This window comes from Anomaloglossus baeobatrachus, chromosome 1 (genome assembly GCF_048569485.1).
Source record: "Anomaloglossus baeobatrachus isolate aAnoBae1 chromosome 1, aAnoBae1.hap1, whole genome shotgun sequence".
In the NCBI taxonomy this organism is placed as follows: domain Eukaryota; kingdom Metazoa; phylum Chordata; class Amphibia; order Anura; family Aromobatidae; genus Anomaloglossus; species Anomaloglossus baeobatrachus.
In genome coordinates this window covers 939,802,398-939,827,297 of record NC_134353.1, presented here as the reverse complement: position 1 = coordinate 939,827,297, position 24,900 = coordinate 939,802,398, and the positions used below count along the sequence as shown (strand labels likewise).

The window sequence follows — 24,900 nt, the reverse complement described above, 5'->3', positions numbered from 1 at the left end:
TGGATTATCGGATTCCAGATTAAAGGAATGTCATATGTAAAAAATACAACAAGTAAATTCAAACAGACAAGTAATAAAAAGTATCAAAGGGTTTTTGTCATTTCTAAAAGTGACACGTTTGCGGTCTTCGCGATGCGCTCTGCGCTTCCTGTAGTAATCCGCGTCCCCTCCCCCACATCTAAGGTTAACCTGTTAATGACTCCTGATTAAAAAAAAAAATGTATGTTGGACGGTTTCCTGCGATGCAGTGTACATTTGTCATCACGGTGGTCTCACGGGTGGTGTCGGTGTCAGGAGGGGGTGGTATTATACCATCCTGCTCCTAACGAGGCTGTGTTGCGCTGACCGGTGCTTGTCTCTTTGGACCCTAAGGCATGAAATTAGCTGAGTAGAGGGGGTAGTGTTACATTAGATGTTAGGAGTGATACTTCTGTATGGAGGGTGGGACGGCATCGGGGGGGGCAGCAGCTGGCAGTGAGATGTGGAGGTGATAATGCCCGAGCCTGGGAACTGTGCACAAACCACATTCCCAAAGATCAGAGGCGGCGCAGACGGTTACTACTGCTCTCATCTTCCACCTGCACCGACAGGAGCGGAGAAGGTGCCATGTATGATTAGGAGATGTGGTGGGGGGTCCACTGTCTGGTGTGACCACCCTAATCCACACAAGATAACTGCAGGCATATCCGCCCCTTGAGATGAGCGTTCCTGGAGGTCTCTGGCGGCCGCTGACCATGAACACTTGACCTCTGCATTTCTAGGGTAAGACGGGATTTTGGAGCTTCGGGATCAGATACCCCTTTACGAAAACCAATCCATGAAGTACCTGCATCAGCGAAAAGAAATGGTTCATGAGTATCCCCAAACGATCCTCCAGCCATCCGTCGCTCATAACCTCGGCCCGCTCCTGCTCGGCCTCCTCCTTCCTGTTGTCGCCGATGTCCCAGAGACGATCGCGTAAATCCTTTATGTTGAAAAATCAATAAGAGAAAAATATAGAAATCAATAATTTCTCCATTGTGTAACACAATCCTAATAATATCCGTACACTGGTCAGAGGTCCACTGCTCTGCACCCACGTAACATCCTGACTGTCTGCGGCCACCACTAGGGGGAACTCCCTGTATATTGTCTTATGATTGAAGACAATGTAAGAACTGAGCTCCCCCTAGTGGTGGCTGCAGACAGAATCTTATCATGTATCTCTGTATACAGGGAGCTCCCCCTAGTGGTGACTGCAGGCAGGATCTTATCATGTATCTCTGTATACAGGGAGCTCCCCCTAGTGGTGGCTGCAGACAGAATCTTATCATGTATCTCTGTATACAGGGAGCTCCCCCTAGTGGTAGCTGCAGACAGAATCTTATCATGTATCTCTGTATACAGGGAGCTCCCTCTAGTGGTGACTGCAGACAGGATCTTATCATGTATCTCTGTATACAGGGAGCTCCCCCTAGTGGTGGCTGCAGACAGGATCTTATCATGTATCTCTGTATACAGGGAGCTCCCTCTAGTGGTGGCTGCAGACAGAATCTTATCATGTATCTCTGTATACAGGGAGCTCCCCCTAGTGGTGACTGCAGACAGAATCTTATCATGTATCTCTGTATACAGGGAGTTCCTCCTTGTGGTGGCTGCAGACAGGATCTTATCATGTATCTCTGTATACAGGGAGCTCCCTCTAGTGGTGGCTGCAGACAGGATCTTATCATGTATCTCTGTATACAGGGAGCTCCCTCTAGTGGTGGCTGCAGACAGAACCTTATCATGTATCTCTGTATACAGGGAGCTCCCCCTAGTGGTGGCTGCAGACAGAATCTTATCATGTATCTCTCTATACAGGGAGCTCCCCCTAGTGGTGGCTGCAGACAGGATCTTATCATGTATCTCTGTATACAGGGAGCTCCTCCTTGTGGTGGCTGCAGACAGGATCTTATCATGTATCTCTGTATACAGGGAGCTCCCTCTAGTGGTGGCTGCAGACAGGATCTTATCATGTATCTCTGTATACAGGGAGCTCCCTCTAGTGGTGGCTGCAGACAGGATCTTATCATGTATCTCTGTATACAGGGAGCTCCCCCTAGTGGTGGCTGCAGACAGGATCTTATCATGTATCTCTGTATACAGGGAGCTCCCTCTAGTGGTGGCTGCAGACAGAACCTTATCATGTATCTCTGTATACAGGGAGCTCCCCCTAGTGGTGGCTGCAGACAGAATCTTATCATGTGTCTCTGTATACAGGGAGCTCCCCCTAGTGGTGACTGCAGACAGAATCTTATCATGTATCTCTGTATACAGGGAGCTCCCTCTAGTGGTGGCTGCAGACAGGATCTTATCATGTATCTCTGTACACAGGGAGCTCCCTCTAGTGGTGGCTGCAGACAGGATCTTATCATGTATCTCTGTATACAGGGAGCTCCCTCTAGTGGTGGCTGCAGACAGGATCTTATCATGTATCTCTGTATACAGGGAGCTCCCTCTAGTGGTGGCTGCAGACAGGATCTTATCATGTATCTCTGTATACAGGGAGCTCCCTCTAGTGGTGGCTGCAGACAGAATCTTATCATGTATCTCTGTATACAGGGAGCTCCCTCTAGTGGTGGCTGCAGACAGGATCTTATCATGTATCTCTGTATACAGGGAGCTCCCTCTAGTGGTGGCTGCAGACAGGATCTTATCATGTATCTCTGTATACAGGGAGCTCCCTCTAGTGGTGGCTGCAGACAGGATCATATCATGTATCTCTGTATACAGGGAGCTCCCTCTAGTGGTGGCTGCAGACAGGATCTTATCATGTATCTCTGTATACAGGGAGCTCCCTCTAGTGGTGGCTGCAGACAGAACCTTATCATGTATCTCTGTATACAGGGAGCTCCCCCTAGTGTTGGCTGCAGACAGGATCTTATCATGTATCTCTGTATACAGGGAGCTCCCCCTAGTGGTGACTGCAGACAGAATCTTATCATGTATCTCTGTATACAGGGAGCTCCCTCTAGTGGTGGCTGCAGACAGGATCTTATCATGTATCTCTGTATACAGGGAGCTCCCCCTAGTGGTGGCTGCAGACAGAATCTTATCATGTATCTCTGTATACAGGGAGCTCCCCCTAGTGGTGGCTGCAGACAGAATCTTATCATGTATCTCTGTATACAGGGAGCTCCCCATAGTGGTGGCTGCAGACAGAATCTTATCATGTATCTCTGTATACAGGGAGCTCCCCATAGTGGTGGCTGCAGACAGAATCTTATCATGTATCTCTGTATACAGGGAGCTCCCTCTAGTGGTGGCTGCAGACAGAACCTTATCATGTATCTCTGTATACAGGGAGCTCCCCCTAGTGGTGGCTGCAGACAGAATCTTATCATGTATCTCTGTATACAGGGAGCTCCCCCTAGTGGTGGCTGCAGACAGGATCTTATCATGTATCTCTGTATACAGGGAGCTCCCCCTAGTGGTAGCTGCAGACAGGATCTTATCATGTATCTCTGTATACAGGGAGCTCCCCCTAGTGGTAGCTGCAGACAGAATCTTATCATGTATCTCTGTATACAGGGAGCTCCCCCTAGTGGTAGCTTCAGACAGAATCTTATCATGTATCTCTGTATACAGGGAGCTCCCCCTAGTGGTGGCTGCAGACAGGATCTTATCATGTATCTCTGTATACAGGGAGCTCCCCCTAGTGGTGGCTGCAGACAGAATCTTATCATGTATCTCTGTATACAGGGAGCTCCCCCTAGTGGTAGCTGCAGACAGAATCTTATCATGTATCTCTGAATACGGGGAGCTCCCCCTAGTGGTGGCTGCAGACAGGATCTTATCATGTATCTCTGTATACAGGGAGCTCCCCCTAGTGGTGGCTGCAGACAGAATCTTATCATGTATCTCTGTATACAGGGAGCTCCCCCTAGTGGTGGCTGCAGACAGAATCTTATCATGTATCTCTGTATACAGGGAGCTCCCCCTAGTGGTGGCTGCAGACAGAATCTTATCATGTATCTCTGTATACAGGGAGCTCCCCCTAGTGGTGGCTGCAGACAGAATCTTATCATGTATCTCTGTATACAGGGAGCTCCCCCTAGTGGTAGCTGCAGACAGAATCTTATCATGTATCTCTGTATACAGGGAGCTCCCCCTAGTGGTGGCTGCAGACAGGATCTTATCATGTATCTCTGTATACAGGGAGCTCCCCCTAGTGGTGGCTGCAGACAGGATCTTATCATGTATCTCTGTATACAGGGAGCTCCCCCTAGTGGTGGCTGCAGACAGGATCTTATCATGTATCTCTGTATACAGGGAGCTCCCCCTAGTGGTAGCTGCAGACAGAATCTTATCATGTATCTCTGTATACAGGGAGCTCCCCCTAGTGGTGGCTGCAGACAGGATCTTATCATGTATCTCTGTATACAGGGAGCTCCCCCTAGTGGTAGCTGCAGACAGAATCTTATCATGTATCTCTGTATACAGGGAGCTCCCCCTAGTTGTAGCTTCAGACAGAATCTTATCATGTATCTCTGTATACAGGGAGCTCCCCCTAGTGGTGGCTGCAGACAGGATCTTATCATGTATCTCTGTATACAGGGAGCTCCCCCTAGTGGTGGCTGCAGACAGAATCTTATCATGTATCTCTGTATACAGGGAGCTCCCCCTAGTGGTAGCTGCAGACAGAAATTAATCATGTATCTCTGAATACAGGGAGCTCCCCCTAGTGGTGGCTGCAGACAGGATCTTATCATGTATCTCTGTATACAGGGAGCTCCCCCTAGTGGTGGCTGCAGACAGAATCTTATCATGTATCTCTGTATACAGGGAGCTCCCCCTAGTGGTGGCTGCAGACAGAATCTTATCATGTATCTCTGTATACAGGGAGCTCCCCCTAGTGGTGGCTGCAGACAGAATCTTATCATGTATCTCTGTATACAGGGAGCTCCCCCTAGTGGTGGCTGCAGACAGAATCTTATCATGTATCTCTGTATACAGGGAGCTCCCCCTAGTGGTAGCTGCAGACAGAATCTTATCATGTATCTCTGTATACAGGGAGCTCCCCCTAGTGGTGGCTGCAGACAGGATCTTATCATGTATCTCTGTATACAGGGAGCTCCCCCTAGTGGTGGCTGCAGACAGAATCTTATCATGTATTTCTGTATACAGGGAGCTCACCCTAGTGGTGGCTGCAGACAGAATCTTATCATGTATCTCTGTATACAGGGAGCTCCCCCTAGTGGTGGCTGCAGACAGGATCTTATCATGTATCTCTGTATACAGGGAGCTCCCCCTAGTGGTAGCTGCAGACAGAATCTTATCATGTATCTCTGTATACAGGGAGTTCCCCCTAGTGGTGGCTGCAGACAGGATCTTATCATGTATCTCTGTATACAGGGAGCTCCCCCTAGTGGTGGCTGCAGACAGAATCTTATCATGTATCTCTGTATACAGGGAGCTCCCCCTAGTGGTAGCTGCAGACAGAATCTTATCATGTATCTCTGTATACAGGGAGCTCCCCCTAGTGGTAGCTGCAGACAGAATCTTATCATGTATCTCTGTATACAGGGAGCTCCCCATAGTGGTGACTGCAGACAGGATATTATCATGTATCTCTGTATACAGGGAGCTCCCTCTAGTGGTGGCTGCAGACAGGATCTTATCATGTATCTCTGTATACAGGGAGCTCCCTCTAGTGGTGGCTGCAGACAGAATCTTATCATGTATCTCTGTATACAGGGAGCTCCCTCTAGTGGTGGCTGCAGACAGAATCTTATCATGTATCTCTGTATACAGGGAGCTCCCCCTAGTGGTGACTGCAGACAGAATCTTATCATGTATCTCTGTATACAGGGAGTTCCTCCTTGTGGTGGCTGCAGACAGGATCTTATCATGTATCTCTATATACAGGGAGCTCCCTCTAGTGGTGGCTGCAGACAGGATCTTATCATGTATCTCTGTATACTGGGAGCTCCCTCTAGTGGTGGCTGCAGACAGGATCTTATCATGTATCTCTGTATACAGGGAGCTCCCTCTAGTGGTGGCTGCAGACAGAACCTTATCATGTATCTCTGTATACAGGGAGCTCCCCCTAGTGTTGGCTGCAGACAGGATCTTATCATGTATCTCTGTATACAGGGAGCTCCCCCTAGTGGTGACTGCAGACAGAATCTTATCATGTATCTCTTTATACAGGGAGTTCCCCCTAGTGGTAGCTGCAGACAGGATCTTATCATGTATCTCTGTATACAGGGAGCTCCCCCTAGTGGTGGCTGCAGACAGAATCTTATCATGTATCTCTGTATACAGGGAGCTCCCCCTAGTGGTAGCTGCAGACAGAATCTTATCATGTATCTCTGTATACAGGGAGCTCCCCCTAGTGGTAGCTGCAGACAGAATCTTATCATGTATCTCTGTATACAGGGAGCTCCCCATAGTGGTGACTGCAGACAGGATATTATCATGTATCTCTGTATACAGGGAGCTCCCTCTAGTGGTGGCTGCAGACAGGATCTTATCATGTATCTCTGTATACAGGGAGCTCCCTCTAGTGGTGGCTGCAGACAGAATCTTATCATGTATCTCTGTATACAGGGAGCTCCCTCTAGTGGTGGCTGCAGACAGAATCTTATCATGTATCTCTGTATACAGGGAGCTCCCCCTAGTGGTGACTGCAGACAGAATCTTATCATGTATCTCTGTATACAGGGAGTTCCTCCTTGTGGTGGCTGCAGACAGGATCTTATCATGTATCTCTATATACAGGGAGCTCCCTCTAGTGGTGGCTGCAGACAGGATCTTATCATGTATCTCTGTATACTGGGAGCTCCCTCTAGTGGTGGCTGCAGACAGGATCTTATCATGTATCTCTGTATACAGGGAGCTCCCTCTAGTGGTGGCTGCAGACAGAACCTTATCATGTATCTCTGTATACAGGGAGCTCCCCCTAGTGTTGGCTGCAGACAGGATCTTATCATGTATCTCTGTATACAGGGAGCTCCCCCTAGTGGTGACTGCAGACAGAATCTTATCATGTATCTCTTTATACAGGGAGCTCCCCATAGTGGTGGCTGCAGACAGAATCTTATCATGTATCTCTGTATACAGGGAGCTCCCTCTAGTGGTGGCTGCAGACAGGATCTTATCATGTATCTCTGTATACAGGGAGCTCCCTCTAGTGGTGGCTGCAGACAGAATCTTATCATGTATCTCTGTATACAGGGAGCTCCCTCTAGTGGTGGCTGCAGACAGGATCTTATCATGTATCTCTGTATACAGGGAGCTCCCTCTAGTGGTGGCTGCAGACAGGATCTTATCATGTATCTCTGTATACAGGGAGCTCCCTCTAGTGGTGGCTGCAGACAGAATCTTATCATGTATCTCTGTATACAGGGAGCTCCCTCTAGTGGTGGCTGCAGACAGGATCTTATCATGTATCTCTGAATACAGGGAGCTCCCTCTAGTGGTGGCTGCAGACAGGATCTTATCATGTATCTCTGTATACAGGGAGCTCCCTCTAGTGGTGGCTGCAGACAGGATCTTATCATGTATCTCTGTATACAGGGAGCTCCCTCTAGTGGTGGCTGCAGACAGAACCTTATCATGTATCTCTGTATACAGGGAGCTCCCCCTAGTGTTGGCTGCAGACAGGATCTTATCATGTATCTCTGTATACAGGGAGCTCCCCCTAGTGGTGGCTGCAGACAGAATCTTATCATGTATCTCTGTATACAGGGAGCTCCCCCTAGTGTTGGCTGCAGACAGGATCTTATCATGTATCTCTGTATACAGGGAGCTCCCCCTAGTGGTGGCTGCAGACAGAATCTTATCATGTATCTCTGTATACAGGGAGCTCCCCCTAGTGGTGGCTGCAGACAGGGTCTTATCATGTATCTCTGTATACAGGGAGCTCCCCCTAGTGGTGGCTGCAGACAGGATCTTATCATGTATCTCTGTATACAGGGAGCTCCCCCTAGTGTTGGCTGCAGACAGGATCTTATCATGTATCTCTGTATACAGGGAGCTCCCCCTAGTGGTGGCTGCAGACAGAATCTTATCATGTATCTCTGTATACAGGGAGCTCCCCCTAGTGGTGGCTGCAGACAGGGTCTTATCATGTATCTCTGTATACAGGGAGCTCCCCCTAGTGGTGGCTGCAGACAGAATCTTATCATGTATCTCTGTATACAGGGAGCTCCCCCTAGTGGTGGCTGCAGACAGGTTCTTATCATGTATCTCTGTATACAGGGAGCTCCCTCTAGTGGTGGCTGCAGACAGGATCTTATCATGTATCTCTGTATACAGGGAGCTCCCTCTAGTGGTGACTGCAGACAGGATCTTATCATGTATCTCTGTATACAGGGAGCTCCCCCTAGTGGTGGCTGCAGACAGGATCTTATCATGTATCTCTGTATACAGGGAGCTCCCTCTAGTGGTGACTGCAGACAGGATCTTATCATGTATCTCTGTATACAGGGAGCTCCCCCTAGTGGTGGCTGCAGACAGGATCTTATGATGTATCTCTGTATACAGGGAGCTCCCTCTAGTGGTGGCTGGAGACAGAATCTTATCATGTATCTCTGTATACAGGGAGCTCCCCCTAGTGGTGGCTGCAGACAGAATCTTATCATGTATCTCTGTATACAGGGAGCTCCCTCTAGTGGTGGCTGCAGACAGAATCTTATCATGTATCTCTGTATACAGGGAGCTCCCCCTAGTGGTGACTGCAGACAGAATCTTATCATGTATCTCTGTATACAGGGAGCTCCCTCTAGTGGTGGCTGCAGACTGGATCTTATCATGTATCTCTGTATACAGGGAGCTCCCTCTAGTGGTGGCTGCAGACAGGATCTTATCATGTATCTCTGTATACAGGGAGCTCCCTCTAGTGGTAGCTGCAGACAGGATCTTATCATGTATCTCTGTATACAGGGAGCTCCCTCTAGTGGTGGCTGCAGACAGAACCTTATCATGTATCTCTGTATACAGGGAGCTCCCCCTAGTGTTGGCTGCAGACAGGATCTTATCATGTATCTCTGTATACAGGGAGCTCCCCCTAGTGGTGACTGCAGACAGAATCTTATCATGTATCTCTGTATACAGGGAGCTCCCCATAGTGGTGGCTGCAGACAGAATCTTATCATGTATCTCTGTATACAGGGAGCTCCCTCTAGTGGTGGCTGCAGACAGGATCTTATCATGTATCTCTGTATACAGGGAGCTCCCCCTAGTGGTGGCTGCAGACAGAATCTTATCATGTATCTCTGTATACAGGGAGCTCCCCCTAGTGGTGGCTGCAGACAGAATATTATCATGTATCTCTGTATACAGGGAGCTCCCCCTAGTGGTGGCTGCAGACAGAATCTTATCATGTATCTCTGTATACAGGGAGCTCCCCATAGTGGTGGCTGCAGACAGAATCTTATCATGTATCTCTGTATACAGGGAGCTCCCCCTAGTGGTAGCTGCAGACAGAATCTTATCATGTATCTCTGTATACAGGGAGCTCCCCCTAGTGGTGGCTGCAGACAGGATCTTATCATGTATCTCTGTATACAGGGAGCTCCTCCTAGTGGTAGCTGCAGACAGAATCTTATCATGTATCTCTGTGTACAGGGAGCTCCCCCTAGTGGTGGCTGCAGACAGAATCTTATCATGTGTCTCTGTATACAGGGAGCTCCCCCTAGTGGTGGCTGCAGACAGGATCTTATCATGTATCTCTGTATACAGGGAGCTCCCCCTAGTGGTAGCTGCAGACAGAATCTTATCATGTATCTCTGTATACAGGGAGCTCCCCCTAGTGGTGGCTGCAGACAGGATCTTATCATGTATCTCTGTATACAGGGAGCTCCCTCTAGTGGTGACTGCAGACAGGATCTTATCATGTATCTCTGTATACAGGGAGCTCCCCCTAGTGGTGGCTGCAGACAGGATCTTATGATGTATCTCTGTATACAGGGAGCTCCCTCTAGTGGTGGCTGGAGACAGAATCTTATCATGTATCTCTGTATACAGGGAGCTCCCCCTAGTGGTGGCTGCAGACAGAATCTTATCATGTATCTCTGTATACAGGGAGCTCCCCCTAGTGGTGACTGCAGACAGGATCTTATCATGTATCTCTGTATACAGGGAGCTCCCCCTAGTGGTGGCTGCAGACAGGATCTTATCATGTATCTCTGTATACAGGGAGCTCCCTCTAGTGGTGACTGCAGACAGGATCTTATCATGTATCTCTGTATACAGAGAGCTCCCCCTAGTGGTGGCTGCAGACAGGATGTTATCATGTATCTCTGTATACAGGGAGCTCCCTCTAGTGGTGACTGCAGACAGGATCTTATCATGTATCTCTGTATACAGGGAGCTCCCCCTAGTGGTGGCTACAGACAGGATCTTATCATGTATCTCTGTATACTGGGAGCTCCCCCTAGTGGTGGCTGCAGACAGAATCTTATCATGTATCTCTGTATACAGGGAGCTCCCCCTAGTGGTGGCTGCAGACAGAATCTTATCATGTATCTCTGTATACAGGGAGCTCCCCCTAGTGGTGGCTGCAGACAGAATCTTATCATGTATCTCTGTATACAGGGAGCTCCCCATAGTGGTGGCTGCAGACAGAATCTTATCATGTATCTCTGTATACAGGGAGCTCCCCCTAGTGGTAGCTGCAGACAGAATCTTATCATGTATCTCTGTATACAGGGAGCTCCCCCTAGTGGTGGCTGCAGACAGGATCTTATCATGTATCTCTGTATACAGGGAGCTCCCCCTAGTGGTGGCTGCAGACAGGATCTTATCATGTATCTCTGTATACAGGGAGCTCCCTCTAGTGGTGGCTGCAGACAGAATCTTATCATGTATCTCTGTATACAGGGAGCTCCCTCTAGTGGTGGCTGCAGACAGAATCTTATCATGTATCTCTGTATACAGGGAGCTCCCTCTAGTGGTGGCTGCAGACAGAATCTTATCATGTATCTCTGTATACAGGGAGCTCCCCCTAGTGGTGACTGCAGACAGAATCTTATCATGTATCTTTGTATACAGGGAGTTCCTCCTTGTGGTGGCTGCAGACAGGATCTTATCATGTATCTCTGTATACAGGGAGCTCCCTCTAGTGGTGGCTGCAGACAGGATCTTATCATGTATCTCTGTATACAGGGAGCTCCCTCTAGTGGTGGCTGCAGACAGGATCTTATCATGTATCTCTGTATACAGGGAGCTCCCTCTAGTGGTGGCTGCAGACAGGATCTTATCATGTATCTCTGTATACAGGGAGCTCCCTCTAGTGGTGGCTGCAGACAGGATCTTATCATGTATCTCTGTATACAGGGAGCTCCCTCTAGTGGTGGCTGCAGACAGGATCTTATCATGTATCTCTGTATACAGGGAGCTCCCTCTAGTGGTGGCTGCAGACAGAACCTTATCATGTATCTCTGTATACAGGGAGCTCCCCCTAGTGTTGGCTGCAGACAGGATCTTATCATGTATCTCTGTATACAGGGAGCTCCCCCTAGTGGTGACTGCAGACAGAATCTTATCATGTATCTCTGTATACAGGGAGCTCCCCATAGTGGTGGCTGCAGACAGAATCTTATCATGTATCTCTGTATACAGGGAGCTCCCTCTAGTGGTGGCTGCAGACAGGATCTTATCATGTATCTCTGTATACAGGGTGCTCCCTCTAGTGGTGGCTGCAGACAGAATCTTATCATGTATCTCTGTATACAGGGAGCTCCCTCTAGTGGTGGCTGCAGACAGGATCTTATCATGTATCTCTGTATACAGGGAGCTCCCTCTAGTGGTGGCTGCAGACAGGATCTTATCAAGTATCTCTGTATACAGGGAGCTCCCTCTAGTGGTGGCTGCAGACAGGATCTTATCATGTATCTCTGTATACAGGGAGCTCCCTCTAGTGGTGGCTGCAGACAGGATCTTATCATGTATCTCTGTATACAGGGAGCTCCCTCTAGTGGTGGCTGCAGACAGGATCTTATCATGTATCTCTGTATACAGGGAGCTCCCTCTAGTGGTGGCTGCAGACAGGATCTTATCATGTATCTCTGTATACAGGGAGCTCCCTCTAGTGGTGGCTGCAGACAGAACCTTATCATGTATCTCTGTATACAGGGAGCTCCCCCTACTGGTGACTGCAGACAGGATCTTATCATGTATCTCTGTATACAGGGAGCTCCCCCTAGTGGTGGCTGCACAGAATCTTATCATGTATCTCTGTATACAGGGAGCTCCCCCTAGTGGTGACTGCAGACAGGATCTTATCATGTATCTCTGTATACAGGGAGCTCCCCCTAGTGGTGGCTACAGACAGGATCTTATCATGTATCTCTGTATACTGGGAGCTCCCCCTAGTGGTGGCTGCAGACAGAATCTTATTATGTATCTCTGTATACAGGGAGCTCCCCCTAGTGGTGGCTGCAGACAGAATCTTATCATGTATCTCCGTATACAGGGAGCTCCCCCTAGTGGTGACTGCAGACAGAATCTTATCATGTATCTCTGTATACAGGGAGCTCCCCCTAGTGGTGTCTGCAGACAGGATCTTATCATGTATCTCTGTATACAGGGAGCTCCCCATAGTGGTGGCTGCAGACAGAATCTTATCATGTATCTCTGTATACAGGGAGCTCCCTCTAGTGGTGGCTGCAGACAGGATCTTATCATGTATCTCTGTATACAGGGAGCTCCCCCTAGTGGTGGCTACAGACAGGATCTTATCATGTATCTCTGTATACTGGGAGCTCCCCCTAGTGGTGGCTGCAGACAGAATCTTATCATGTATCTCTGTATACAGGGAGCTCCCCCTAGTGGTGGCTGCAGACAGAATCTTATTATGTATCTCTGTATACAGGGAGCTCCCCCTAGTGGTGGCTGCAGACAGAATCTTATCATGTATCTCCGTATACAGGGAGCTCCCCCTAGTGGTGACTGCAGACAGAATCTTATCATGTATCTCTGTATACAGGGAGCTCCCCCTAGTGGTGTCTGCAGACAGGATCTTATCATGTATCTCTGTATACAGGGAGCTCCCCATAGTGGTGGCTGCAGACAGAATCTTATCATGTATCTCTGTATACAGGGAGCTCCCTCTAGTGGTGGCTGCAGACAGGATCTTATCATGTATCTCTGTATACAGGGAGCTCCCCCTAGTGGTGACTGCAGACAGGATCTTATCATGTATCTCTGTATACAGAGAGCTCCCCCTAGTGGTGGCTGCAGACAGGATCTTATCATGTATCTCTGTATACAGGGAGCTCCCTCTAGTGGTGGCTGCAGACAGGATCTTATCATGTATCTCTGTATACAGGGAGCTCCCTCTAGTGGTGGCTGCAGACAGAATCTTATCATGTATCTCTGTATACAGGGAGCTCCCTCTAGTGGTGGCTGCAGAAAGGATCTTATCATGTATCTCTGTATACAGGGAGCTCCCTCTAGTGGTGGCTGCAGACAGGATCTTATCATGTATCTCTGTATACAGGGAGCTCCCTCTAGTGGTGGCTGCAGACAGAATCTTATCATGTATCTCTGTATACAGGGAGCTCCCTCTAGTGGTGGCTGCAGACAGGATCTTATCATGTATCTCTGTATACAGGGAGCTCCCTCTAGTGGTGGCTGCAGACAGGATCTTATCAAGTATCTCTGTATACAGGGAGCTCCCTCTAGTGGTGGCTGCAGACAGGATCTTATCATGTATCTCTGTATACAGGGAGCTCCCTCTAGTGGTGGCTGCAGACAGGATCTTATCATGTATCTCTGTATACAGGGAGCTCCCTCTAGTGGTGGCTGCAGACAGGATCTTATCATGTATCTCTGTATACAGGGAGCTCCCTCTAGTGGTGGCTGCAGACAGGATCTTATCATGTATCTCTGTATACAGGGAGCTCCCTCTAGTGGTGGCTGCAGACAGAACCTTATCATGTATCTCTGTATACAGGGAGCTCCCCCTAGTGTTGGCTGCAGACAGGATCTTATCATGTAACTCTGTATACAGGGAGCTCCCTTTAGTGGTGGCTGCAGACAGAATCTTATCATGTATCTCTGTATACAGGGAGCTCCCCCTAGTGGTGACTGCAGACAGGATCTTATCATGTATCTCTGTATACAGGGAGCTCCCCCTAGTGGTGGCTGCACAGAATCTTATCATGTATCTCTGTATACAGGGAGCTCCCCCTAGTGGTGACTGCAGACAGGATCTTATCTTGTATCTCTGTATACAGGGAGCTCCCCCTAGTGGTGGCTACAGACAGGATCTTATCATGTATCTCTGTATACTGGGAGCTCCCCCTAGTGGTGGCTGCAGACAGAATCTTATCATGTATCTCTGTATACAGGGAGCTCCCCCTAGTGGTGGCTGCAGACAGAATCTTATCATGTATCTCTGTATACAGGGAGCTCCCCCTAGTGGTGGCTGCAGACAGAATCTTATCATGTATCTCCGTATACAGGGAGCTCCCCATAGTGGTGGCTGCAGACAGAATCTTATCATGTATCTCTGTATACAGGGAGCTCCCTCTAGTGGTGGCTGCAGACAGGATCTTATCATGTATCTCTGTATACAGGGAGCTCCCTCTAGTGGTGGCTGCAGACAGAATCTTATCATGTATCTCTGTATACAGGGAGCTCCCTCTAGTGGTGGCTGCAGAAAGGATCTTATCATGTATCTCTGTATACAGGGAGCTCCCTCTAGTGGTGGCTGCAGACAGGATGTTATCATGTATCTCTGTATACAGGGAGCTCCCTCTAGTGGTGGCTGCAGACAGAACCTTATCATGTATCTCTGTATACAGGGAGCTCCCCCTAGTGGTGACTGCAGACAGGATCTTATCATGTATCTCTGTATACAGGGAGCTCCCCCTAGTGGTGGCTGCACAGAATCTTATCATGTATCTCTGTATACAGGGAGCTCCCTCTAGTGGTGGCTGCAGACAGGATCTTATCATGTATCTCTGTATAGAGGGAGCTCCCCCTAGTGGTGGCTGCAGACAGGATCTTATCATGTATCTCTGTATACAGGGAGCTCCCCCTAGTGGTGACTGCAGACAGGATCTTATCATGTATCTCTGTATACAGGGAGCTCCCCCTAGTGGTGACTGCAGACAGGATCTTATCATGTATCTCTGTATACAGGGAGCTCCCCCTAGTGGTGACTGCAGACAGGATCTTATCATGTATTTCTGTATACAGGGAGCTCCCGCTAGTGTTGGCTGCAGACAGAATCTTATCATGTATCTCTGTATACAGGGAGCTCCCCCTAGTGGTGGCTGCAGACAGAATCTTATCATGTATCTCTGTATACAGGGAGCTCCCCCTAGTGGTGGCTGCAGACAGGATCTTATCATGTATCTCTGTATAGAGGGAGCTCCCCCTAGTGGTGGCTGCAGACAGGATCTTATCATGTATCTCTGTATACAGGGAGCTCCCCCTAGTGGTGGCTGCAGACAGGATCTTATCATGTATCTCTGTATACAGGGAGCCCCCCCTAGTGGTGGCTGCAGACAGGATCTTATCATGTATCTCTGTATACAGCGAGCTCCCTCTAGTGGTGGCTGCAGACAGAATCTTATCATGTATCTCTGTATAGAGGGAGCTCCCCCTAGTGGTGGCTGCAGACAGGATCTTATCATGTATCTCTGTATACAGGGAGCTCCCCCTAGTGGTGGCTGCAGACAGGATCTTATCATGTATCTCTGTATACAGGGAGCCCCCCCTAGTGGTGGCTGCAGACAGGGTCTTATCATGTATCTCTGTATACAGGGAGCTCCCCCTAGTGGTGACTGCAGACAGGATCTTATCATGTATCTCTGTATACAGGGAGCTCCCCCTAGTGGTGGCTGCAGACAGGATCTTATCATGTATCTCTGTATACAGGGAACTCCCCCTAGTGGTGACTGCAGACAGGATCTTATCATGTATCTCTGTATACAGGGAGCCCCCCCTAGTGGTGGCTGCAGACAGGGTCTTATCATGTATCTCTGTATACAGGGAGTTCCCTCTAGTGGTAGCTGCAGACAGGATCTTATCATGTATCTCTGTATACAGGGAGCTCCCCCTAGTGGTGACTAGAGACAGGATCTTATCATGTATCTCTGTATACAGGGAGCTCCCCCTAGTGGTGGCTGCAGACAGGATCTTATCATGTATCTCTGTATACAGGGAGCCCCCCCTAGTGGTGGCTGCAGACAGGGTCTTATCATGTATCTCTGTATACAGGGAGCTCCCCCTAGTGGTGGCTGCAGACAGGAACTTATCATGTATCTCTGTATACAGGGAGCTCCCCCTAGTGGTGACTGCAGACAGGATCTTATCATGTATCTCTGTATACAGGGAGCTCCCCCTAGTGGTGACTGCAGACAGAATCTTATCATGTATCTCTGTATACAGGGAGCTCGCCCTAGTGGTTTCTGCAGACAGTATCTTATCATGTATCTCTGTATACAGGGAGCTCCCCCTAGTGGTGGCTGCAGACAGGATCTTATCATGTATCTCTGTATACAGGGAGCTCCCCCTAGTGGTGTGACTACAGACAGGATCTTATCATGTATCTCTGTATACAGGGAGCTCCCCCTAGTGGTGGCTGCAGACAGGATCTTATCATTTATCTCCGTATACAGGGGGCTCCCCCTAGTGATGACTACAGACAGGATCTTATCATGTATCTCTGTATACAGAGAGCTCTTCCTAGTGTTGGCTGCAGACAGGATCATATCATGTATCTCTGTATACAGGGAGCTCCCCCTAGTGTTGGCTGCAGACAGGATCTTATCATGTTTCTCTGTATACAGGGAACTCCCCCTAGTGGTGGCTGCAGACAGAATCTTATCATGTATCTCTGTATACAGGGAGCTCCCCCTAGTGGTGGCTGCAGACAGGATCTTATCATGTATCTCTGTATACAGGGAGCTCCCCCTAGTGGTGGCTGCAGACAGGATCTTATCATGTATCTCTGTACACAGGGAGCTCCCCCTAGTGGTGGCTGCAGACAGGATCTTATCATGTATCTCTGTATATAGGGAGCTCCCTCTAGTGGTGGCTGGAGACAGAATCTTATCATGTATCTCTGTATACACGGAGCTCCCCCTAGTGGTGGCTGGAGACAGAATCTTATCATGTATCTCTGTATACAGGGAGCTCCCTCTAGTGGTGATTGCAGACAGATTCTTATCATGTATCTCTGTATACAGGGAGCTCCCCCTAGTGGTGGCTGCAGACAGGATCTTATCATGTATCTCTGTATTTAGGGAGCTCCCTCTAGTGGTGGCTGCAGACAGGATCTTATCATGTATCTCTGTATACAGGGAGCTCCCCCTAGTGGTGGCTGCAGACAGGATCTTATCATGTATCTCTGTATACAGGGAGCTCCCCCTAGTGGTGGCTGCAGACAGTATCTTATCATGTATCTCTTTATACAAAGAGCTCCCCCTAGTGGTGGCTGCAGACAGTATCTTATCATGTATCTCTGTATACAGGGAGCTCCCCCTAGTGGTGGCTGCAGACAGGATCTTATCCTGTATCTCTGTATACAGGGAGCTTCCCCTAGTGGTGGCTGGAGACAGAATCTTATCATGTATCTCTGTATACAGGGAGCTCCCCCTAGTGGTGGCTGCAGACAGGATCTTATTATGTATCTCTGTATATAGGGAGCTCACCCTAGTGGTGACTGCAGACAGAATCTTATCATGTATCTCTGTATACAGGGAGCTCCCCCTAGTGGTGGCTGCAGACAGAATCTTATCATGTATCTGTATACAGGGAGCTCCCCCTAGTGGTGGCTGCAGACAGAATCTTATCATGTATCTCTGTATACAGGGAGCTCCTCCTAGTGGTGGCTGCAGACAAGATCTTATCATGTATCTCTGTATACAGGGAGCTCCCCCTAGTGGTGACTGCAGACAGGATCTTATCATGTATCTCTGTATATAGGGAGCTCCCCCTAGTGGTGGCTGCAGACAGGATCTTATCATGTATCTCTGTATACAGGGAGCTCCCCCTAGTGTAGGCTGCAGATAGGATCTTATCATGTATCTCTGTACACAGGGAGCTCCCCCTAGTGGTGGCTGCAGACAGGATCTTATCATGTATCTCTGTACACAGGGAGCTCCTCCTAGTGGTGGCTGCAGACAGGATCTTATCATGTATCTCTGTATACAGGGAGCTCCCCCTAGTGGTGGCTGCAGACAGGATATTATCATGTATCTCTGTACACAGGGAGCTCCCCCTAGTGTTGGCTGCAGACAGGATCTTATCATGTATCTCTGTACACAGGGAGCTCCTCCTAGTGGTGGCTGCAGACAGGATCTTATCATGTATCTCTGTATACAGGGAGCTCCCCCTAGTGGTGGCTGCAGACAGGATCTTATCATGTATCTCTGTATACAGGGAGCTCCCCTTAGTGGTGGCTGCAGACAGGATCTTATCATACTAAAATCTGCTACATCAGCCGGGTCTCCGTAAGAAATAAAACTTGCAGATGTAACACCTGCCCGTCCTTGCTACCCGTCACCTACATCTACTCTCTGGTGTAATTCGGCTCTCGTCTCCTCGTCCTCCCTCATATCCTCAGCCACGCAGTTGAAATCATTCTGCCACTGGGACACAAACTCCTGCTTGTGGTCCGGACGCGCCAAGAAAGTCCGAAACCTGCTCCTGTAGAGTAAAGTGACAGGGATGGGAGACGGGGTAGAACATGAGGATAATGGGCGATGTACTATCCAGAGCGGCACTAGTGTTATATATAGGAGGAATGACTTTCAGGGTTGTGTCCCCCAAAGATCTGAGCGATTAGGGCGAGATTGTGATTTTCGATTAGTGGTCCGAAATCAGACGTACAGGAACCTTATCTCCCCCACTAAGCAATGATCTGGAACCCCCCATACATATTACCATCGATAATGGCGGCTGATGTGTATGGGGGCTTATCACGTACCTGACGTCGTGCAGGTGATGGATCATCACGAGCCGCTCGTGTCTCAGGCTCCGCAGTCCGACCTTCACGTGCTTTTCATAGCTGCTCTCGATCGTCTCCCAGTACGGAGCGAGGAACTCAGGAACCTCCTGCACAACAGAAACCAGCAAGAGCGGATTACACTATATATTGCTCTATGTAACATCCGTGATGGCATCTGTATATTGTATCCCCCCACACTGTGCACCGGATTATACCGTATGACCTGTATTACATTTTATATTGTTGTGTATTACATTATTATCTTATGTTTTATATGAAATTTGTTATTATTTATATAGTACTAGCTGTAGCACCTGGCGTGGCCCGGGATAGTCTGTCTGTCTCTCTCCCAGTCTCTGTCTGTCTCTTTCTGTCTGTCTGTCTCTGTGTGTCTCTCTGTATATCTCTTTCCTTGTCTGTCTCTTTCCCTGTCTGTCTGTGTGTCTGTCTCTATCAACGTGTGTATCTCTGTTTCTATCCATGTCTCTCAGTCTGTGTCTATCTCTCTGTCTGTCTCTGTATCAGTCTGTTTCTCTCTATCTCTTTCTTTGTCTTTCTGTCTCTCTCCATCTCTGTGTCAGTCTCTTTCCCCGTCTGTCTCGTTCCAGGTCTGTCTCGTTCCAGGTCTGTCTCGTTCCAGGTCTGTCTCGTTCCAGGTCTGTCTCGTTCCAGGTCTGTCTCGTTCCAGGTCTGTCTCGTTCCCCATCTGTCTTTGTCTCTTTCCCTGTTTTTGTCTCTTTCCCGGTCTCTTTCCCTGTCTGTCTTTTTCCCTGTCTGTCTCTTTCCCTGTCTGTCTCTTTCCCTGTCTGTCTCTTTCCCTGTCTGTCTCTTTCCCTGTCTGTCTCTTTCCCTGTCTGTCTCTGTCTGTCTCTTTCCTTATCTGTCTCTGTCTGCCTCTTAGGGGTACTTTGCACACTACGACATCGCAGGTGCGATGTCGGTGGGGTCAAATTGAAAGTGACGCACATCCGCATTCGCAGGCGACATCGTAGTGTGTAAAGCCTAGATGATACGATTAACGAGCGCAAAAGCATCGTAATCGTATCATCGGTGCAGCGTCAGCATAATCCATAATTACGCTGACGCGATGGTCCGATGTTGTTCCTCGCTCCAGCAGCAGCACACATCGCTGTGTGTGAAGCCGCAGGAGCGAGGAACATCTCCTATCAGCGTCACCGCGGCTCCCGTAGGATATGCGGAAGGAAGGAGGTGGGCGGGATGTTTACATCCCGCTCATCTCCGCCCCTCCGCTCCTATTGGCCGCCTGCCGTGTGACGTCGCTATGACGCCGCACGACCCGCCCCCTTAATAAGGAGGCGGGTCGCCGGCCAGAGCGACGTTCCAGGACAGGTGAGTCCATGTGAAGCTGCCGTAGCGATAATGTTCGCTACGGCAGCTATCACAAGGATATCGCAGCTGCGACAGGGGCGGGGACTATCGCGCTCGGCATCGCAGCATCGGCTTGCGATGTCGCAGCGTGCAAAACCTGCCTTACTCTGTCTCTCTGTCTGTCTGTCTCTATCCATCTCTCCACTGACATCTTATTACCTCACACATAAGCTTCTTATACTATGAATGTCCTTTGTTCCTATAGCAACCAATCACAGATCCTATTAATGACCTGTAGCTCGCAGCTCTATTGACTTTAATAGAGGCAGGTTTTTTGGAGAGTAACTGTAAAGCGTGGGGTTAAATTTTCCCGTCAAAACATAGTCTATGACGTTCCCTGAGTTACATGAGGCATCTGTGCAAAATTTCGTGATTGTAAATGCGACATTGCGGATTCCTTTAGAGGACACACACACACACACACACACACACACACTCAGCTTTAGATATTAGATTACATGTATGATTATATTGTAATTTGTACTGATTTGTATCATATTGTTTTCTGTACTTTATTACTTTGGATATATTGCATATTGTCTCATATCCACACACGGTGGATGCAACCATTTACCCTGCACTCTTTCCTAGACCACCGCCACGTATCATCCCTCCCACTGCACCGCCCACGCGGAACACACAAATTAGACCCCGCCTCTTTGCTGGGCTCCGCCCTTACAGACGATCAGAGGTTGGGAAGGGAATAGATCAGCATGAAATGGATCCTTGTGTTCACTGCACATATAAGATATCTTCTAGGTTTCAAATTTCATCCCCCTCTTACCTGATACAGACGTCCTATCCTAAGCACATGGCATGAATATCAGAACAGTGGGGGGGGGGAATCTCAGAAATTCTTCAAATTAAACATTTGAAGGGGATTGCACCATTCCAATTCCCTGCACACTCTCCCTTGGAAGTGAATGGACCCATGTTGTTGAGCCTTGCACTGCTGCTACCATAAATATGCAATGCTAGCTGTAGTACCCGGCTTTGTCCGGCTAGTAACTAAGTCAAACTCTGTCCCCAACTCTCCCCATCTCCCACTCTCACATTCTGCTTTTCTATCCAACTCTCCCTCTCCCACTCTCTGTCTCCCTCTCTCACATTCTCCCTTTATCTCCCACTCTCCCCATATGTTTCACTCTCCCTCTCTCTCCATCTACTTCTCTTCCACTCTCTCTCTCCCACTCTCTCTGTCTCCCACAATCCCTTTGTCTGCCTCTCTCCCTTTCTCTCCTACTCTCTCTCCTACTCTCCCACTAACCCTCTCTCTCTCACTCTCTCTCTGCCACTCACCCTCCCACTCTCTCCGTCTCCCTCCCTCTCATTCCCACTTTGCCTCTCTTCCACACTCCCTTTATCTTCCACACTCCCTTTATCTTCCACACTCCCTCTCTCTCCCACGCTCTCTATCTCCCTCCGTCCCATTCTCCCTCTCTCTCCCACTCTCCCTCTCTCACATTCTCCCTTTATCTCCCACTCTCCCCATCTCTTCCACTCTCCTTCTCTCCCACTCTCTCCATCTACTTCTCTTCCACTCTCTCTCCCACTCTCTCCGTCTCTCACAATCCCTTTCTCTGCCACTCTCCCTTTCTCTCCCACTCTCTCCTACTCTCCCTTTCTCTCCCACTAACCCTCTCTCTCTCACTCTCCCTTGCTCTCCCACTCTCTCACTCTCTGCCACTCGCCCTCCCACTCCCTCCATCTCCCTCCCTCCCATTCTCCCTCCCACTCTCACTCTCTCCCCCTCTTCCTCTCTCTCCCACTTTGCCTCTCTCTTCCACACTCCCTTTATCTTCCACACTCCCTCTATCTCCCTCCCTCCCATTCTCCGTCTCTCACCCACTCTCCCCCAGTCTCCCTCTCTCTCCGTCTCCATTTCTCCCATTCTCCCACTCTCACTTTCTCCCTCTCTCTCTCTTCCCCTCTCTCCCACTTTCCCTCTCTCTCATTTTCTCCCTCTCTCCCATTCTCCCTCTCCCCCCACTCTCTCTCTCTCACTTTGCCTCTCTCTCCCACTCTCTCTATCTCCCTCCCTCCCATTCACCGTCTCTCACCCCCTCACTCTCCCTCTCTCTCCGTCTCCATCTCCCACATTCTCCCACTCTCACTTTCTCCCTCTCTCTCTGTCTCTCTACTAATATCATATTACCTGACACATAAGCTTCTTACACTAAGAATGTTCTTTGTTGCCTATAGCAACCAATCAGAGCTCCTATTAATGATTTGTAGCAAAATAGAAGCAGAGCTGTGATTGGTTGCCACCTGATAAATATCCAGGCTAAGGCCCTGTGCGCACGCTGTGGTTTTTACGGTGGTTTTGCTGCATGAATTGCTGCAGAAAATGTTCAGAACCTTGCTGCAGTCATTCCCCAGCAAAACCTATGGTAAAAAAAAATGCTGTGCGCACACTGCGTTTTTTTTCACCAACAGGTTTTGCTGCATGTTTTCTGCAGCAAAAAGAATGTGCATGTCACACACACACACATACATACATACATACACACACATAAATACACACACATACATACATACACACACACATACACACACACACACACACACACATACATACACACATACATATGTGCAGCCCCCACGTCAGCAGTCGGGCTGCTCGGATACGGATACGGGGGTCTTGCGGCCACTCAAATAAAGGGGGTATTTACAGGGGATGGTGTATCTAAAGTTCATGACGCCACCCGTGGTGTGTGGTAAGGTGGAGTACCACCGCTGCAGTTGGCAGCACCCGGTGGCGATGGAGTGGGCAGCCAGATGTTTAACCCCTCCACGGATAGGGGGATGCCCCGGGACTCGGTGATGGTGACAGGGATGTGCCGTTGGGGAGGTAAGGGTCACTTGCGTACTCACTGAGTCCATAAAGCTGACACCAACAACTCAGTAAACCAAAGTTCTGGACACCGCTGCCGCTGAGGGGAGAGCACGTTTGGGTCCTGTTTCTGTTGGTGTTGCCTGATGATCTGTGCCCTTTCCCTTGGCACCTTGTTCTCTTCTGAGTTGGCCCCTATAGTTTGAAACTAGTCGGTCCCGCTCCCCAGTCTGGCTAACTGAGGGAGCTTGCTCTCAGGGTTCACGCTTGGGATTTCCTGGACCGTTTTAGTGGAAAGTCCTATCCCCCTCGTTGCGCTAGTACCCCGATTTTGGAGCAAGTGGAGAGCGGATCTTGAAGGCTCCGTTCTCGTCGGGTGAATTGTCAGGTTGCCTGAAGCTACTCCCTAATCTATGGTCCACGTACCCCGTCGTGCCCTGGTCCCAGCCCGGTGATGGTACAAGGCTGCTGGCTGTCCTCCATGACAATACCGTGCCCTTTGTCACGATCCCCTGCGACCGGGGGTCCAGCTCCTACCAGGCCCAGACCAACGTCTGCCACCTAGTTACTTCCAAGGAGCATTGCCCCTGACCTTCTTTGTCTTTCACTTCCAACACTACACTGGCCTGCTTCTGACACTCCTGACCTTCCCTTACCAACCCCCCAAGTGGGTGACCCTATTCCACTCAGGCCGTCCACTGGTGTGTCTGGTGGGTGTGGTGGAGAGTGTTCCTAGGATTTTGATTAGCTGGTTTTGGCAACCCCAATGGTTAGGGACCCGTAACCAAGGAGGAGGTGAATATTGCACAGAAGGGCAGATTGCACAATACCCTGTGACGACCTGACAGGCCAGGACGTCACACATACACACACGCACATACATACATACACATACATATGTGGAGGTCGCCTGAGCTGTAGTATGTTTGTTCAAACGTAATAAGAATATCTGTGTATATAAATAATCAAAATGTAGATGTAGTTGTATAATAATCTGTCTGTCTATGTAGCAATTGCACAGATCTATAATACTCCCTGTTCAAAGCTGTATAGTCATGAAGGAGTTAACCAAAGATAATGAAGCCAGAATGTGAAGCTGCAAAGTCTTACCAGTAGCTTTCACATAGAAAGAATGCACAAGAAACAAACTGCTGTGAGAAATTAAGGAGTAAAAGTACTCTCTGTCTAGCTTCAAGGTTAGAGATGCAAACTGTATAATTGGGTGTCTTGCAATACAAGAGTTCAGTTGATGACACTGGCTCAAGGAGAGCATGTTTGTGTGTTCATTGTCTGATACATTGATACATTGATATATCGGTATTGGTATACAGCTAATACGGCACCGTCTCTGGATATCCCAAACGAAGACTCCATTAGCAGTCTTCACCCAAATTCCTCCCTTGACACATACATACACACACACACATACATACACACACATACATACACACACACACATACACACCACACACACACACATACACACATACACACATACATACACACACACACACATACACACACACACACACACACACACATATACACACACATACACACACACAGCTTTATTGATTAGATCTCTTTACCTGGTGTACATGCCGCTGTTCTTCTGAATCCGGTCTGGTTTTTCTTTTTTTCCTGCCCTCTCCGGTACTGAAATATGGCCTCATCTTCCATGTATATAAATGTATTGTTATAAGCCAACTGGGCATGGTCCTCATGAAGACGCCCACAGAGAACA

General features: G+C 48.8%; 1 protein-coding gene across 3 annotated transcripts in view; it reads right to left on the bottom strand.

Moving 5' to 3' along the window:
• The window catches only part of SPEF2 (sperm flagellar 2), a 187,632-nt gene that overhangs the window by 44,946 nt on the left and 117,786 nt on the right, over positions 1–24,900 (bottom strand). For all 3 annotated transcript variants that reach the window (XM_075328486.1, XM_075328489.1, XM_075328494.1), the window contains exons 22-24: positions 18,914–19,041; positions 18,495–18,633; positions 827–964 (exon numbers count right to left, since the gene is read on the bottom strand). In XM_075328486.1, coding sequence (XP_075184601.1) covers positions 827–964; positions 18,495–18,633; positions 18,914–19,041 — 405 coding nt within the window. The remainder of the gene's footprint in view (positions 1–826; positions 965–18,494; positions 18,634–18,913; positions 19,042–24,900) is intronic.